This window comes from Diospyros lotus, unplaced genomic scaffold, assembly GCF_014633365.1.
Source record: "Diospyros lotus cultivar Yz01 unplaced genomic scaffold, ASM1463336v1 superscaf1, whole genome shotgun sequence".
Classification (NCBI taxonomy): domain Eukaryota; kingdom Viridiplantae; phylum Streptophyta; class Magnoliopsida; order Ericales; family Ebenaceae; genus Diospyros; species Diospyros lotus.
Window position 1 is genome coordinate 674,410 of NW_026267104.1, and position 18,799 is coordinate 693,208.

The window sequence follows — 18,799 nt, forward strand, 5'->3', positions numbered from 1 at the left end:
ATTATCAAACATCGCTTATAAATCATAATAATATCACTTGGTTAGGAGTTGACTTTCAGGGATATTATGGTTTAGTTGTAAGTTGATAGTGGTTTATTATTAATTTTTTTTATTAATACATACTAAAATAAATATATTTATTATAATAAAATTAACCAATTAAAACTGTACAGGCTTAAAAAATAATTTATAATAAATAAGTATATATAGTGCTTCTTAATCGTTACTTTTAGAATAATAACTAACGTTACTTTTTTTAACTTTTTTAATAGCGAGAGAAATTATTATAATTTTTCAAAATAGAGGAATGTTCCTATAATTTAGCTTTACTTCAGGGAGCAGAGTGTTATTACCCTAAAAATTATGCACTAAAATGATATTCTGAGGCATAAATTCGCCGTTTCTATTGTCACTGAGGGAAAGCACTATACAATTTCACCATACATATAAAACCCGCCAGAGAAAGTGGTCGAATCCCAGGATCAATCGTCCGTCGCCGTCTTCATTGTTCTCCGTAAGCATCTCTACCAGCTTTAAATATCTTCAACTCACATATATGTAATTGGTTTCATTCATTTTCTGTTCTGGGTTTGGATTACAGGGTTTTGTGCTTGATCTAGGTTTGATGCTCAATCGGCTCCCATGGTTGAAGAAAGTTTGGAGAATTTTGAAAGTCCGCGACTGGACGATTGCCGAATTTGGGGGAGAGGGGTTGAAATGACTATGTGCTGTTGAATTCCCTTTTTTTCCACTGTCTAGGGTTTCTGTTTTGTTGCTGGAAGTAAAAAATTATAGAAAAATCATTAATTTCCGAGTGTTCCGTGTTGTATTCAGTTATCAGCGATAATTTTCAAGTGTCAATTCTGGGTTTTCCTTTGTTTTGCTTTTTATATATTTTGTTCTTTTAATTCATTGTAGCTTTGGCTCAATTTGAGAGGGATTTTGAACCCAGTGACTGTACATTTTAATGATTTCTTTTTTACGTTCCTTTTCTCTATGATATGTCTTCAGCTCCTGGTTTTCTGCCAGAAAGCTAGGTAAAATCTTGGTACTTTTGTAAACAAGCAGAACGTACCTGTAAGAACAATACTGGTAAAATAACTGTCACTATAATAGAAAAGATGGCAAATCCTGGATTGGCCAATGGGAATAAGGTGCAACGCCTAGGAATCACAGAACCAATATCTTGGAGTGGACCCACAGAACATGACGTGGTCAAGACCTGTGAACTCGAAAAGGTTTATTTTTCTGTTTCCTCTGCAACCCTGTTCTACAACCATTATTATTAATGGGGAGGACACTAAGTTGACAATTTAAGCATTCAGTATTTGGCAGATGTGGGGTTGTATGAGAGCCAGGAGGAGGCAGTTAGTAGGGAAGAAGTGCTTGGGAGATTAGATCAGGTTCTATTTCCTTTTCACATTTGGTTTCTGTAGTGTGCTGCATCTTTACGCCTTGATGTGAGATGTTGTTGGAACAGATTGTGAAGATTTGGGTAAAAAGCATAAGTCGAACAAAGGGTTTGAATGAACAGCTGGTGCAAGAAGCAAATGCTAAGATTTTCACTTTTGGTTCTTATCGCCTAGGGGTATGAATATCATCAAACCCGCTCATTTTGATGTGTTAAATATTTTTTCTCAGCATATATATATATGGTTTATGTTCAATGAGAGAGAGAGATCAAAATTATTGATCACTCAGTTAAGTTATTGAACCATTCTACATTGATTTGTCAATGCATCTAATTGTTTGCTTAAAAAAATTAGAACTGTTTGATGTGTTGGAAGTATCTGCTATAGTGTGGCATGAACACATACAGATGGTAATGTTTCTGCATTGAATTCATTGTATCTAAGGTGTGGGTGCATGCTTTTCAGACCCAGTGATCAAACTGACTAGGGTATCAGGCTCAGTTTTATTTCTTCTGTTACGACTCCAAAATTTTAGGATTCAACTTATTTTGTGTTATTGTTGGAAAATGTATGGTATTTCTGTAAGGGACTTAGTCTCTTGGTCAGGGACAAATGTGAAGCAAAAGGTAGAGAACTTTACATGGGCTTCTCTGGAGCTTATAAAGTCTGGGGCTTCTTTTAGTCTTTTAGTTTGTTTCTGTTGGGCATGTCTTCATTTAATTGTGGTAATGCCGACACCAGGTTGTCCGGTGTTACTGCATTCCCTTGTTAGTACATAATACTTGGTAAAGCCTCATGTGATGATCATAATTTTCATGGGTAGATAGAGTCAATAATGTCCATAGAGTGTAACATTCCTAAAGTCGCAAGATAAGGATGTAACTATGATGATATACGAAAATTATTCTATACTCATCACACGTTAGCATTGCATGAGTGCATGTGTAATGTGATGCATTGTCATATCCCATCAACCAAATGGATTATTAACTGGCAATTGGTTGGAGAAACCAAATTATTAGAATTATTTGAATTCCATACATAAAGGTACATAAAGGGTTTTTAAACGTTTCCAAACTAAAGTCACGTACTTGAAATGTCAACTGACTATATCATCGATAGACTGAAAAATTTTGAGAAATTTTGAGTACTCTCACTCTTTGCTGTTACTCTGGATTTCCACTTATTCTAACATATTATAAAGGTGAAGTTCAATGTACCAGTTGAAGATTTGATGACTCTGTTCTGGCCAGTAAGGTAGCATTTTTTGTTTTGCTCCCCATCAAGTTCTTTCCCTTCATTATTCTTTATTTTTCTTCAAAACTATGATTTCACTACTTAGTGTATAAGTGGCAAGTATTGTCACTGACTTCCTATAGTCAGTGTCTTTCTATACTCATGATGTGGATTAGAAGGTGCAGTATTGTAAACTCTAGCTTCTGCAATAACCTGCAACAATGGAAACCCTTGCAAATGGCTATTTGTTTTAATGGATTCTGTGTTTGATCCTTTTTTCTTAAAATGGTATCTTTATCTTGATTATCGCTTTGCTCATAGGTGGTTGATACCTGTCGCTTTGTTTTGTGCTTAGGAAATTTCAATTCAGTGTTATATGCTTTCTGCGCTGCCAATTAATCTATATTCTATCATTCTTTTATGTAACAATTTTAAAGATACTATGTGTTAGCCTTTATGTTTATTTGTTCTAATTCCTTAACTAGGTACATGGTCCTGGTGCGGATATAGACACACTTTGTGTGGGACCTCGGCATGCAACCCGCGAAGTATGATCTGCTACTGAATTGAAAAATAAATGTTCAAGTAGCCTAAGTATGGTTGCTGAGGGATTTATAGGTGCTTTGATGATTGACTACAGGAAGATTTTTTTGGTGAGCTCCATAAGATGCTCTCAGAGATGCCTGAAGTAACAGAGTTGCACCCTGTACCTGATGCTCACGTCCCAGTGATGAGGTTTAAGTTCAACGGGGTTTCTATAGACCTTCTCTATGCAAAGTTATCGCATTGGGTGATCCCTGAAGTAAGTACTGGCAACCTGTCAGTGTTCTTTTTTGTGTTATCAATTCTTCCCTTTACTATCATCTTGGTAATGCTTACACTCTTAAGTGATTTGTAATGTACATTGAGTGACATTGAGGGGGTGTGGACTTGACATCACATTATATGTGTAGATTGACATCGTGACTGCTAAAAATTAACAAATTGATGTGACATTATATATATATATATATGCAATTATATATAGGAATGGGTCCTAGAGATTGGAAGAGTCTGCGAGGACTTTGGGGAGTATCAAGTTTGACTTGAAAATGGCTTCTCTGGCATGAACCTAGGGTTTAGAATGGAAATTGGAAGAAATTGATGAAATTAGAACAGAAAGAGAGAGATAACAAACAAAATTGAGAGAGAAAATAAAGAATTGAGAGAGAAGAATAGAGAAATCAAAGAGGGAAACCAGAGGAGGCGAGAGAGATAAAACTTGGAAGGAGAGAGAGAAGAGAAGAGAAGAAGTTGAGGGAGGGAAGAACAATCATATCCAAGAGCGAGAGAACTTGGGGAGAGAAAATCAGAAGTCTGAATTTGATATATTTCACACAATGATTTCTTTACAGCTTGGGTAGCTTTATATAGCTACTTCTTCTATGGAGGTACTTTTGTTATAGAGTAAAACCGAAAATACAAAAACTAAAATACCAAAATAACTATTGCTAACTACTATATTTACTGTTATATACTTGGGGTGATCATAATTTCCCTTTCCTTGAGAGATTTCTTGTCCCTAAGAAATTATAGTGACTGATCACTATTTTCTTTATCCAATTCTCATTTTCACTATTTGGTTCATCATTCGCCTTTTCTTGTTCCTTTCTTTTTTCTTTTGCCTATTTTTCTTTCTCCTTCGTGGCTTTATCTTATGGATGAAAGAGGAAACAACATCTTCTTGTTTAGTAAGTATGCTAGGCTCTCTTGAAGTACCTGCTTTACTTACCTCTGCTAAAACCAACACCACACCCTTTGCATTGTCAGCTGCCAAGATATCTGTAATATCCCGTAGATGCATGTCACGAGCCAAGGATCTCCAAGGATAGATTAGTAATATGTATCTCTTTTAGTTGTTCTCTTATGTTGTAGTTGTTAGTACCTTCATTTGTAAAGCCTATAAATAGGCTAGTGTAGTTAGAGAATGTATGTTGTTGAATGATATTTGAATTTCAGACTTTCCCTCTCATTAATTCTCTCTCAATTTCCTCTTTGATTTCTCTATTCTTCCCTCTCAATTCTCTGTTCTCTCTCTTGATCACCTTTGTTATCTTAATTCTGTCTGCTATCTCTCTTTGCTCTAATTCTTCCTATCTTGTTGTTCTATCTTCCTTGATTTCTCCCAAATTCCATTCTAAACCCTAGGTACATGACAAATTGATATCAGAGCCAACGATTCTTGGCTGTGATTTCAGAATTTTTTTAGTAGTTGAATGTTATGATCCACTATAGGGTATGGGACTTGTCCCACATTGGAAGTTCAGGCTTCTAGTGTGGGGTTTATAATCTCTTGGGCACCCTCCCTTAACAACTATCTTTTGGGGGTGAGTTTTACTCGAGGGTTGTAACAGATTTCTCCTAATTTTCCTCCTAGGGAGAGATTAGATCTGATCTTACTTGAAAATGGAGCGATCCACAAAGTGTACAATCATAGCGATCTGCAGAGTGGTTAGGGAGAACATAGTGGAGATGGTTGAAGGACTTCATCAAAACCTGTTAGAATGAAGATGAAGTGCGACTGGATTTATTCTAAGTTAGATTAGTTAACTTAGTTGTTATATTATGAGGGATATATTAGTCTTTTGTTTAGGCTAAGTAGTTAGCCTTGTAATTACTGCCCCTATGGTTTAAAAATGGGAGGCGAGAGGCTAAAAGTCGGATATAACAAATCATTCTATTAGTTTCTCTGAATGCTAGTGATACTGTCAAGAGAGAGAGAAAGGCTTAGAGGGAAAGTTTGTCTTGATATTCTCTTGTATAGAAGGCAGTGAACTTGTGTGAGAGAGAAGGAGAGTTCTTATAATCTTGTTCAAGCGGTTTCTAGTGGATTTGGCTCTCGGGATCAAGGCTGGATGTAGGATTACATATTGCAATCCGAACCAGGATAAATCAGTGCCTCTTATTTGGTTTGATTGCTCTTTTACTTTATTTGCTTTGCTGTTTTTCATTTCAGTTTTCTATAATCTGTTGTGGGTTTGATTTCCGGGTGAGGAATGAATAGAGATTGGCTAAATAGAGTGTTGAATTGGGTTTCTAAGAACTCCTAATCCTAACAGTCCTGATTGTCTTAATTTTTCTCCCCTTTTGATTTTCTATCATGGTCTTCCATGTCTTAAAAGCTTCAAAAATCTGTTCTTTGGACCTCAAGACATAAACTCAAAACCATTCTTGAATAATCATCTATTATGGATAGAAAATATTTAGCTCCACCATAGGTAAGAGTCTGGGTAGGTCCCCATATATCATTGTGTATATAGTCTAGGGGTGCCTTGGAGGAGTGGATGGCATGTTTATTGAATTTTACCTTAGTGGCCTTCCCATAAATGCATGACTCACACTTATCTAGTCATGCCACCTGATCCCTTTTCAAGATCCTTTGATTTGATAATTCCTTTAAACCGAGTTCACTTATATGAGACATCCTAAGATGCCAAAATCTTGCCTGTGTGATTGCTTTTTCTCCAGCCACTGCTCCTTCTCCGTTCAAAGTAGCAACTTGCAGAACATATATGCCATTTTGTTGGAAGGCCTTCATACACACTAAGGATCATATAGTTACTTTTAGAGTTTCTTCCTCTCCCTTAAAGCAGTGGCCATCCTTAGCCAATTCTCCAAGAGAAATCAAATTTCTCTTTAACCCAGGGACATGTCTCATAGCTTTGAGAGTCCAATAGGAGTTATCATGCACCTTTAGTCTAACATCTCCTATTCTAAGAATCGTGCACTCATGGTCATTTCCCAAAAGAACTTTACCCTCATTAGTGTCTTGATAGTTCACAAACCAATGCTTATTAGGTGTAATATGAAAAGAGCATCATGAGTCCATTATCCATATCTCTTTCTCGGTTTTTTGTGACACAACTAAGGCATCTAAACTGTCATACTCGAATTCACATACCGAGGCTCCACCATTGGAAATATTTTTATCTCGTGAGTCCTTTTCCTCTTAGGACAGTTTCTTTTAATGTGCCCATCTTCATGACAGTAATAGCACTTAACTAGATTCCTCCCATTTCTTGACTTAGATCTAGATTTTCCCTTTACTTTAGGGTCTCTCTTGAAGTTCCTAGATCTAGCATTCAACACATCTCTAGTGGAGGACTTTTCATCTAGTATAAATCTTAAGTTTTTAGAATTTAGGGATTCAATTACATCCTCTAAAGACAATTTGTTCCTACCATGATGCAAGATGTTAACAAAATGCTCATATGACCGTGGCAAAGAGTGCAATAAAACCAAAGCTTTATCTTCATCATCATACTTAACATTGATATTCTCTAAGTCTAGACAAAGCTTATTGAATTCGTCAACATGATCTTGCAATTTCTGATTATCTTTCATCTTAAAAGTAAAGAATATTGACCCGCCTTTTGTTGTGTCAAGAGGATCTTGACCCCTTCTCCAACCTTTTCCTTTGACTTCTCCTTTAGTGCCTCTTTAATCCAAGATTTCCAAGAAGCGCCTGCATCTTAATTTTCCACAATACAAAATCGTTATTGCCATTGAACTTCTCAATATCATACCTTGAGCATGATGCCGATAGAGCCATTTCTTGATTGCGATTTTTGTCTCAACTCCTTTGAGTGAATCTTGATTGTGCGTTCGTGAATCTGGCTCTGATACCAAGTTGTTGAGTATTGGACCGAACACTTTACACTCAATTCTCTCACTCTCTCGCGGAAAAAATAGAAAATACAAGGGGCAAAAGATTTGTCCTGATTCAAACTTTGAATAACTCAAAGCCCTGCTCCCAGACTGTAGGTTACACCAAGAAATCTACTATAGAATAGATAGATACACACTCACAAAGCCTTCTTACACAGGCTTCCCTCATAGAGATTACAAAGTCTAAGAGCCTAGGCTTTTCTCTCGTGAACGTGAAATTAAAGAAGACCCCTCAGAAACACAATTGACCCTCTATTTATAGAGGATAGAGGCGGCAATTACAAGACACTTTTAAAAGGAAAAATTAAATCGGTACTAACCGTTACATGGTTAGTTACTGTTACAATGATTTTACAAAATAAACTTCTGGTTTCTTTCATGCCTTTTGTTCTGAATTTAAGACTTAACTGGTGCAAACTTCAACGGTCAGTTGGTGGACAAAGGAAAACATCAAAGATTAGTGGGAAGACTGATCTATTTGTCACACACTCGACCGGATGTTGCCTTTGTTGTTCGCTTGGTGAGTTAATTCATGCATAGTCTAATAGAAGAATATATGCAGGCTGTAAGGAGGATCTTATGTTATTTGAAAACTACACCGAGCAAAGGGATTTTGTTCAAACAACCAGGAAATGAATTGGGTTTTACAGGGTATATGGATGTAAATTATGCAGGGTCTTTAACTGATAGACGCTTCACAACTGGTTATTGTGTATTTATAGGGGGGAATTTGGTATGGAGAAGTAAGAAGCAAAGTATTGTGGTTAGATCTAGTGCTGAGACCAAATTTAGGGCTGTGGCTGTAGGGCTGTGTGAATTTCTGTGGCTGAGAATTATTTTGGAAGACCTAAAGATTGCTAGCAGTGGACCCAATCAAACTATGTTGTGATAATAAGTCAACCATAAGTATTGCACATAACCTCGTGCAACACGATAAAACCAAGTATGTGGAGATAGACAAACACTTTATAAAGGAGAAGTTGGAAGCTGGCCTAATTTGTGTTCCCTATGTTCCCTTAGAAAAACAGCTAGTTGATTTTTTGACAACGGGGCTGCCCATTAAACATTTTGAAAATTTGGTATGCAAGCTGGGAATGGTAAATATCCATTTACTAACTTGAGGAAACTTTGGCTAACATCTCAAAGAGAGTTGTTAATCAAAGTGTCCTTAGTTTAGAAGCTAATCATATATTTAGTTTTTTGAAGATTTCTAAATCGGTGTTTAGGGAACTTTCCTATAGTGTTTAGGAAACTTCCTATTTTTGTATAGTCAAATCTTTCCTATTGTTTAGTCTTAGTAATATTCCCTATGTTGTATAATCCTCATCTCTATAACAGGACTTGTATTTGTACATATGAAGTAATGAAGAATATATTCAGTTTTCACACTCTCTCCTTCAAAATGAGTGCTTTTTAGTTTTTAGCTGATGTCTGAAGAATCAATCTATTAGTAAGAGGTGATTGGTTATAGTTGAAGGCTGCTGCATAGCATTATGACAGATTCACTCTTTCACAGTCAGCTAATTACTATGAACTTCTGGGTTATTTGCCTAGTAGGTTTGGCAACGTCAAGCAAGACTGAGTTGGTCTGATTCAAATTGCCATACTGGGACATTGGTGGTTCACCCATAGTTATTATTGATGTGCCAATGGGACTGTTACTGCTGCACAGGCCACCTTTTCCACTGTTGAGGCATTGCTTAATGTATCATTTCCAATAATATGCATATCCACTGTTATTGGCTGCCTTGGGATATGGAACTTGATACCATGTAACTTCGTTTGGGAAACAGATTTTTTTAGTCACTTTGATATTATGTTGTAGTTAAATTATGAAAAGTTCAAGGTTATATAGATTGCTTTTGGTATGTATGATTTCTAAAAAGTCCTGATAATGCAGGATTTGGATATTTCACAAGACTCAATTCTACAGAACGCAGATGAGCAAACAGTTCGTAGTCTTAATGGTTGTAGAGTTACTGACCAAATTCTTCGATTAGTGCCAAATATCCAGGTTGTTATTAATCTGTTTCCCCACGTGCATGTTGATGTTTCAGTCCACATGATAATACTTGTCTCCATGATGTATCTGTTTCCTCTGGTGCAGAGTTTCCGCACTACATTGAGATGCATGAGGTTTTGGGCAAAGCGCCGTGGTGTTTATTCTAATGTATGGACCATCTTTTTGGCATGGAGGATGTATTGTGCTCCTTACTCTGATTACTCTACCTAATGAGTGCTCTTCTTTGCCACCACCAGGTTGCAGGGTTTCTAGGGGGTATAAATTGGGCATTGCTTGTTGCTCGCATTTGCCAGCTTTATCCAAATGCACTACCCAATATGTTGGTGTCTCGGTTCTTCAGGGTTTACACCCAGTGGCGTTGGCCAAATCCTGTGATGCTTTGTGACATAGAAGAAAGATCTCTAGGGCTGCAAGTTTGGGATCCTAGAAGATATCACAAGGACAGGTTCCACTTGATGCCCATCATTACTCCGGCATATCCTTGTATGAATTCTAGCTATAATGTATCATCAAGTACTCTGCGGATCATAACTGAAGAGTTCCAGAGGGGAAATGAAATTTGTGAGGTACAAATATGAAATTACAGTGATGCAAGTTGCGTGCAAATTCTCTTCTTTTTGTACTTTTTCTGGATTCTCTTCTAATGAAGGGACATTTGTGGCCAGAAAGATAATAATTTAGCAGCCATTTTCTGTATTAATAATTGGACTATACTGATATTAGTACTTGTGGCATTTTTTTTTTCTTCTGAATTTGCTAATTTGTTATCTCTTGATACTTCTGATACAATACCAACCTTTCCCCTGATTCAGGCACTTCTGTCTCAATGTTGAATTTGGACTCATTAGAGGGTCTTGTTCATATGTTTTTGCCAGGCCCTCTGTCCTGACAAGGAAATTTCTTCTCTTGTGAGGAAATTAGGGCTAGGAAGAAGGGGGAAGAACAAGAGAGAGAAAGACAGATGACAGGGAGTTGCGAGAGAGAATTGGAAGGGAGAACAGAATATCAGTTTTGTTATGAAGTTTGTTTCCCCATCTGTATTGAATTGGGAGCCTTATATAGCCCTCTTCCCGCCACCCTCTGGTGGTTACAATCTTTAACAGCTTGGTTGTTACACCCTTCAACCTTATTAACAGTTTCCTACAACCTCCTACCTGCCATCTAGCAGCCTTACCCGCATCTTGTTACACTACAACAATCTTAACCACCTACTGTTACAATCCTAGGAAGTAGAATACAAATTCCCCCCCCCCCCCCCCCCCCCCCCCCGGGTTCCCCTAGGATCCTGACAGTTTGCTCTAATAGTTTATGGCTGTCCTTCCTCGGTAATTTTGAGATGACAGTTTGGTGATGCTATTTATCTTTTGTTCAGTGGCTGTGTTATAGGACATAGAATTCTTCCCTTTTCATGCTGTTGGTCTCATTTGTGGAGTTCTGGATGAGCATGGTCTTAACTATATGACCATGAGTAAGTTTGTGGTGAATGACTGGTAACTTCACTGAGGTAATCATTGTTGAAATGGAAGTAGGTTTGCTAAGAAAAACTTAGGATCTTAGCCTAAATGTAGACAGCACATGTTACTGATGCTAATTGTTATTGAGATTCTATAACATGGACTTTGGGGTTACTTGTAGCTGAAAATATTTGTTATAGTCTCTCTGACACTGCCATTTTCGAGTGTCAAGTGTTATGAACACCGAAACAAATTGAGATGAATTTTTTGAAGTTTTATTTTATGCATGAAATTGATGTTTATGAGTGCTGCAGGGTATGGATGCGAACAAGGTTGATTGGAATACACTTTTTGAGCCTTATCCTTTCTTTGAAGCATACAGAAATTATTTGCAAATTGAAATTAGTGCTGCAAATGCTGACGACCTGAGAAAATGGAAAGGCTGGGTTGAATCTCGCCTTCGTCAGCTCACACTGAAGGTGGGATCATTCATCTTCTCACTTTTTTTGCTCTTTCGGTCGTCTCTGGTTGCTTTTGTTTGTTTTTCCATGACTTTCATTTATGGTTGCCCTTATTTATTCTGTATATTTGCAAATTTAGATTGAGAGACACACATTCAACATGCTTCAGTGTCACCCTCATCCAAGTGACTTCTCTGACAAATCCAAACCTTTCCATTGCTGTTACTTCATGGGCCTGCAGCGGAAGCAAGGGATTCAGGCCAATGAAGGTAAGCAGTTTGATATAAGGTTGACAGTTGAGGAATTCAAGCAGTCTGTTGGCATGTACACACTATGGCAACCTGGAATGGAAATACATGTTAGCCATGTGAAACAAAAGAATATACCCAGTTTTGTATTTCCTGGCGGTGTTCGGCCTCCTCGTCCTGCCAGAGTAACTGGAGAGAGTAGGCGGGCTGTGGAATCAAAGATATCTTCCCATGCTGAATTGGACAAGTCAAGTGAGGCTGTTCCAGAGCGAGTAGATGAGGAAAGGAAGAGAAAACGGGAGGATGATAATGTAGAAACTAACTTGAAAAGCACAAAACGTTTAACTACTATAGCTTCTGTCAGGGGTGGAGTTTCTGAGGGTAGCCTTGACAGTACCACTTCTTCATATTCTATAATAGGTGCAGAAGGTGATAATGCCCCTAACAGGCTTGAAAATCCAGCTGAGGATCCGTATCACAATGATGGACAAAGTAACCAATTTGTGAGCCATACTTCTTTTACTGATAATGCTACCGATGCATCATTGAACTTTAAAGAAGCAGAGAATCTTGCAATTGAGAAGATCATGTCTGGTCCATATATTGCTCATCAAACCTTTCCTCAAGAATCTGATGAGCTTGAGGATGACACTGAATACAAAGATTTAGGTGCGAGCACAAAAGATGGTCCCTTGGAGTCCTCAACAGCAGAAGCAGTAGTTTCAGCTACCGGTATCAATGGAGCTTGTTCATGTGCAAATTTACAGTCAAATGGGGGATTGGAAGAGCTTGAGGTCATATCTCCAACTCTTTTGACTTTCATTATGACATCTCTGTTAGATCTCTTCTTTAGCCTGATTCTAGCCAGATTAGTTGTTTTTCATGAAAGAATATATAAAATTAGAAATGCCCGGTCAGATATACTTGAGAACTATATAAAATTTTGTCTGTTATATGTGTCATTTCTGGATTCAACAATGCTTGCTCTATCCTGGAATATGTACTGTATGCTGTAATTTGCACGACAGTGCTTATAAAGTTTCCCCCCCGCTGTTGCTGTATTTGATAGTTGCTAAAGAACTTTGTCTGTGTTAGTAACTTGAATCAATCTGAGAGAATGTACTGATTAGTTTTTGGTTTTTAATTTCTTCTTGAATATAGCCGACTGAACTTGCGGCACCATTGTCAAGTGCAATATGCCCGCCTATGGCACAAAGGAAGCCACTTATCAGGTAAGGGACAATTTAATTGACCATAGTCAACCGCTTTAATTCTCATCTTTATCCAAGTCTTGCAGGGCCCCAGGGGACCAAATTTGTATCCGAAATCCTTGAATTTTAGTTTAGGAGATCTCATAACTATTATATGGACCCTCCAAATTATATTCCTTGGTGAAGTAGAATGCAGTTCCCCTCATCCCCTCCCCCCACCGGGCAATATTGTGTCATGTTATGTTATGTCCATTGTCATCATTGGCTTCAATGTGACACGGATGTGTTTTGTTTTTCCCGATTCTTGGTTTTGCAGATTTAACTTCACTTCATTGGCTAAGGCTACGGATAAGAACAGTTGAAGTGGTATCCACCATCTACATCTAGTGAGTGAAAAGCTGATTCGGGACAGATGGTTCTGCTATTGTATGCATTTTGAGAAACAAACAATAACAACCTCCCTTTCCCTTTCCTAATGGAAAAAAGAAAAAGAAAATCGAACATTTTCTTTTGTAACATAGATCATATAGTGAATAAATGCTTAATTGCACATGCTCTTATTCTGCATTATGTCACGTTCCTGTATGTTTCCGGAAACTGCTATTAGCCACCAGAGCATCTTATGCAAATCGATGGCTGCCTCTTGTAGTTTGTTCTCTCTTCTGTAGTGTTTATCTGATTTTCTTTTCCTCCACAAAATTATGCTCACATGGTGTCTGAAATTGAGTTGGGTTTTGCTGTGGTGATGGCTCATGGAACAATGAGATGACCTTGAAGCTGTTTTGTGGTTCCAAATCTTTTGCTGTGATTGTTTAGTTTAGAACCAAATCAAGTGATTGAGAAATCTGGGTTGGCTTGAAGTCAGGGACACAAGGTGTAGGTTTTTCTTTGGTGATTGAAAGGTTACGGGTTATTTTAAAGGAAGAAGTAGAAGAACAAAAAGAAGAGCGACGCCACTCTTTTCTGCTCTTACAAAATGAAGAGTCTCGTCATGGAACTGGCGGCACCTTTCCCATTGCCATGGTTTTGGGTGTCCTTTTGGGTTTTGGTTTTGCGTGTTTTATTTTTACAATAATAATGTTATTTTAAAATTACTTTTTATTATTTCATATATAGTTAAAATGATCTAATTTTATTTTTTGAAAATAGAAAATCAAATTTAATTAATGAATTATTTATTTATTTTTTCATAGAGGTGATGGGTGCTCATTAGGTATCAATTATTTAATCAGTTAACATAAAGTTTTGAAAATAAATTTAAAAATGTTGATTTTAACCAAAAATGTAATTTTTATTACTTTTGAAATGTGAATTTTAAAAATGATAATTATAACTTGCTATGTTTGTTAAAATAAGTAAGGTAAGATTATATTAAAATAAAATTAAAATATTTTTTGAATTAAGATATAAAATGATCAAAATAAAATTTAGATTTATTTCAAGATTTTTATTAAATTTAATTTTTTAAAATATACTAGAGGATATATGCATTATTTTTTTTATATGTAAAGATAAAGATAAATTATCTGAAGAAATTTAGATAAGAAGTCACGTTACTTCTTTTTTAAGAATCATTAGATAAATTTAACAAATATAATGAAAATTATTTTTATCTGAAATGCTATTCATATCTCACTTTTTGTAATCTATATCTTGATTAAAAATGCTATTTAAAAGAAAAAATCCTCAAACCTCTTGTCTACCTAAGCAATACAGCTAAATAAATTGTCGTGGATCTGGCCAAACTTATATTTTTCGTTGTGCTTTTTATGTTTTTTTTATGAATATTTAACTTTTTATTATTTCAATTATATTCATGGACATGTATTTTTTAGTCTATCTAACTCTTATACTTTAATATTTTTTTCGTCTAATAACTCGAATTTTTTATTATTTTTATTACACTATTAGACTTATATTTTTTAGTTAATTTAATTTCTATATTTTGACATAAATAGAATATATCATATACTTTGTGATCTCACTTTATATTTTTTTTACACAAAAATATATGAGTTAAATTAACTAAAAAATATAAATTCAAAAATATAATTCAAATAACAAAAGTTGGAGTTACCGTACAAAAAAAGGTTAAAGTATAAAACTTAAATTAATTTGAGAACCAAATAATTAAAATAATAAAAAATTTAAATAATCACACTAAACAAAATTTAAAAATGCAAGAATAAAAATACGAACTTACCCCTTGAGAAATAATTAAAAAAATCAAAATATTCTGAAAATAGGAGAATATAATAGTGTATGATTGAACCCTATTTAATTGCATCAGCACATGTATTTAATGAAGAGGAAAGCGTATGTGGAGGAAGAAGAAGCCACAGGTGCCAGCGGCCCCACTCGCCTTTGCCTTTGCCGCCATATTTCCCTTCTTCTTCTGCTCCGCGAATGGAACCCACAGAGAGATCAAAGAAAGAAGTAGATGGAGGAAGCACGATTGGACTATGTTCTGGTGCCGCTGGGCTTGACGGTGTTTGGGCTTTACCACCTCTGGCTCCTCTTCGCCATCCTCCATCGTCCCGCCCTCACCGTCATGGGCCTCAATGCTCAGAGCCGCCGCCAATGGGTCTTCTCCATGATGACTGTCAGTCCCCCACCCTCTCTCTCTCTCTCTCTCTATATATATATATAATTAAATGAAGATCTAGCTATATGATTGCTTCTGGAAATTGTATGCCTTTTCTCTGTTTTACTGTAAATTGTTGTTCGTGTTAATTCTGTGGTTTTGTTCCCTAATGTTTCTAGTGACAGCACAGAGAAATGTGTAAGATTCTGGAGTATGTCCAATAATTAGCTTTGCTTAATTCTAATCTTAGCAGGTTGAAGATAAGAAGGCCTTAAGTTACCATAAACTGTCCAATTGGATGCTTCCAGCAACAGAGGATCATAACTAACTAATATCCTAGGAAACGTTTTATTACTGGGGAATATATACCTTACCTCCCTTATGACTCATGCTAAAAGGATTGTGTCTTGCAGTAGATGCGCCAATTAATCTGGCAGTTTGTTATCCATATAGGGGGTGAGTTTACAGCATTAATATCTGTGGGGAACATATTTACACGTCCAAAAGTTGCAGTGCTGCCACATCAATACAAATACCCTCTTCTTTATGAAAAGATAAAACTGCAGTTTATTATTGCCGTATGAATAGGATTGTGCAATAAGAACCAACTTTTTTGCTGTCCAGGTACAGTCTTTCCTGTAGGCACTTTTTAGGGTTAAAAAAGTAATTACTGCGTTAATTAGTCATTAATGTACTCCATTTGAATTTTATGATTACCTCAGTTGGAGGAGGAGCCTTGATATAGTTGACTAGTACTCTTACTTTATACTGACTTGATTTTGGCAAATTATGGCATCCCTAGTAGATGTGACACAAGTTCTGTTTATTCATATATATCAATCCCTTCCTCCCTAACATAGGCTCCAGTCTCATTCTAGGTAAAAACACAAACTAGCCTCTTGTACCAGATGACTTTAAGAACATTTTCACTTGACTCTCTATCTTCACCATCTATTTGAATGGACTTTTTTTTTCCTTTTCTTCCTAAAGTCTACTTATATTTTCATCTGAAGTATTTGCTTATTTCTTTATATTTCCTTGATTTATGGTGTTAGTTTTGTCGCTTTTTAACTTTTGCCATGTGGCTTTAGTTTAAATAGTAGTGTCAATAGGTGAAATAGATTTTACATAACAAAGCCTGGGTTTGATGCCAAAAACAATATTTTAAGCTGGAAACATCCTGGTATTGGTGGTAATTATGACAATAATTCTAGGGCAATTATATATCTGATAATTTTCTCTTTATTGGATTTCCAATATACAATCACTTTGAGAGGACCAGATCACTTCCTTAATATATGGGAATACAGGTGTCTGGCTCCTCCTTTGTACATGATTGGTGTTATTAACAGTCTTTTTAAACTATGGTTACTCTCAAGCTGTTTTATGGTTAAAGTTTTGGCAATCCAGAAAAACAACATAAAACAGAATCGAAAGCTTGTCAGGTAAGTTGGTAAAAAGAGACAACCTAATTAATAAACAAGTATTGAATTCATTATCAATATTGCAGGCGGCCCCACCTTAGATAACTTCTTTTATATGGTGAATTTTGGTGATGTTAATGATGATAAATAAATGATCTGAAGAAGAATCCAACTTTAGTTCCCCAATAATTTAGTAATCTTGATCTTGTTATTTTCTGGTTTTATGGTCTCTAGCAATGTTTGCCCAATTGTCAATTGATAATAGTGCCCAATATTTTCTGAAACTTGACCTTATGGCTCAAGTGCAGATTCTAAATTGAACTTTGAGAGATAATTCTATTACTCTGGTTTTCAGGATCCACTGAAAAATGGAATTTTGATTGTCCAAACACTACGCAACAATATAATGGCATCCACCCTTCTGGCAACAACAGCCATTACTCTCAGTTCACTGATCACTGTTTTCGTCAGCAGCAAATCAACAAGCGCAGCATCAAAATTAGTTTATGGCAATCAAACTCTCACGATTTCTTCTATCAAGCACTTTGCTCTGTTAGTCTGCTTCCTTGTAGCCTTTCTTTGCAATGTGCAGTCTATTAGGTACTATGCCCATGTTAGCTTCTTGGCTACCTTGCCTACATCCAAAGGCAGAAGGGACTCCATTGAGTATGTTGCAAGAAACATGAACCGTGGAAGCTTCTTTTGGTCACTTGGGCTGCGAGCCTTTTATCTGTCATTCCCTCTATTCCTTTGGATCTTCGGGCCAATTCCAATGTTATCGTGTTGCTGCATAATGGCATTTGTGCTCTATTTCTTGGACACAACTACCAGTTTTACGCGGCAGCTTCACATTGACTCCATGAAGGAGGAGCCAAAAACTGCTGATGTTTGACGATCAGGAGGTTTTGCTGTTAAAACTGGAAACTTGACACTGATCTCTGAAATATCAGTATAAATAGAAATAAGTCTGGTGTATCCGAGTTAGCTTTTGTAAGCAGTCAGCCTATATCAATTTATGCATGTTGTTGGATCCATTCTTCAGATCGATTTAAGGTTAATGTATATGTAATATATAAACTTTAGGTGAGGAGTATTTGGATATGATCATATATGGTTATCATAATATCATCAATGCATCGCTACCATCTTCTTTGCCATCAGAATGTAGGTTGGCTGTCTCAGTGAAAGTGTAATGTGTGTGTATTGTTTGAGTTGCAACCCAAATAGGCAATTTTTCATTTTCTTGCCACTGTTGCTTCTGCTACCAAATCCCAATTCATCCATTCAAGTTTTGGAGATTTCACATCTTTGCTGTTTTGTTTTTCTATTAGCCTCGTTGTTTATCAAGCCATTTTCAACTCAGAATGTTTGTATAAGAACCGATATGGTTCTTATTCAGAGGGAATGCCCAGCTTGATTGGCGGCCCTATGGACTTGCTCTGGTAAAAGCATTGCCCAAGCCCCTGCTCTCCCTGGATGACCATACTTGTGAATTTTGTTGCATCTTGGTAGTAAGAGTAAAGCCGTTCCTTTGTGATAGTCCCTTTGCAAAATAAGGATAAGACTTTGTAAACAATGATTTTATCTTAATCCTTACAAAATAGAGAATTTCAAGCCCATAGTACATGCATGATATATATATATATATATGCTTTTTTTGGGCTAAATCTTAACAGTGTATTCAGTAAACACATTTTGGGTACATGAACTATAGGCATGGGATTAGGAAGTGGCCTCTTTGCTTTTATCCCTTTCTAGATAGGAGTCCTGGCCTCACATGCATCTCCACGCGTACAAGAATGGAGGACCAATCCATGAATGTTATTGTCAAACTCTGAGAAGATAATCTATGTTTTTTTTTTTTTTTTTAAATGAGAAGATAATCTATGTTAGGAAAGTTATACTTGATGAAATCAATAAGGGAACATGAGAGTTTTTGCTTTTTAAGAGTTAGAGAGTGTTTTTATAACTTGAACTCTTATATTTTGTTAGTTGTGAAGAAATAGAAGTGAAAGTTGTATATATCAGGTCATTTTAAA

The 18,799-nt window shown here is 36.3% G+C and overlaps 2 protein-coding genes across 3 annotated transcripts; both read left to right on the top strand.

Moving 5' to 3' along the window:
- The first annotated feature begins 396 nt into the window (after positions 1–396).
- LOC127793023 (nuclear poly(A) polymerase 1) lies at positions 397–13,410 on the top strand. 2 transcript variants are annotated; one of them, XM_052323762.1, is made up of 13 exons: positions 397–514; positions 602–1,238; positions 1,326–1,403; positions 1,481–1,588; positions 3,134–3,196; positions 3,289–3,450; positions 9,256–9,369; positions 9,463–9,525; positions 9,615–9,944; positions 11,147–11,311; positions 11,433–12,335; positions 12,703–12,773; positions 13,069–13,410. In XM_052323762.1, the coding sequence occupies exons 2-13, from the start codon at positions 1,122–1,124 to the stop codon at positions 13,112–13,114; spliced, it is 2,220 nt and encodes a 739-aa protein (XP_052179722.1). In that variant the 5' UTR covers positions 397–514; positions 602–1,121; the 3' UTR covers positions 13,115–13,410. The 2 variants fall into 2 exon arrangements, with proteins under 2 accessions (XP_052179722.1, XP_052179723.1); XM_052323763.1 differs by having other exon boundaries at positions 408–514; positions 621–1,238.
- A 1,666-nt stretch (positions 13,411–15,076) lies between these two features.
- On the top strand, positions 15,077–18,013 carry LOC127792852 (uncharacterized). Its single transcript, XM_052323469.1, has 2 exons — positions 15,077–15,354; positions 17,116–18,013. The coding sequence occupies exons 1-2, from the start codon at positions 15,193–15,195 to the stop codon at positions 17,650–17,652; spliced, it is 699 nt and encodes a 232-aa protein (XP_052179429.1). The 5' UTR covers positions 15,077–15,192; the 3' UTR covers positions 17,653–18,013.
- Positions 18,014–18,799: the final 786 nt, after the last annotated feature.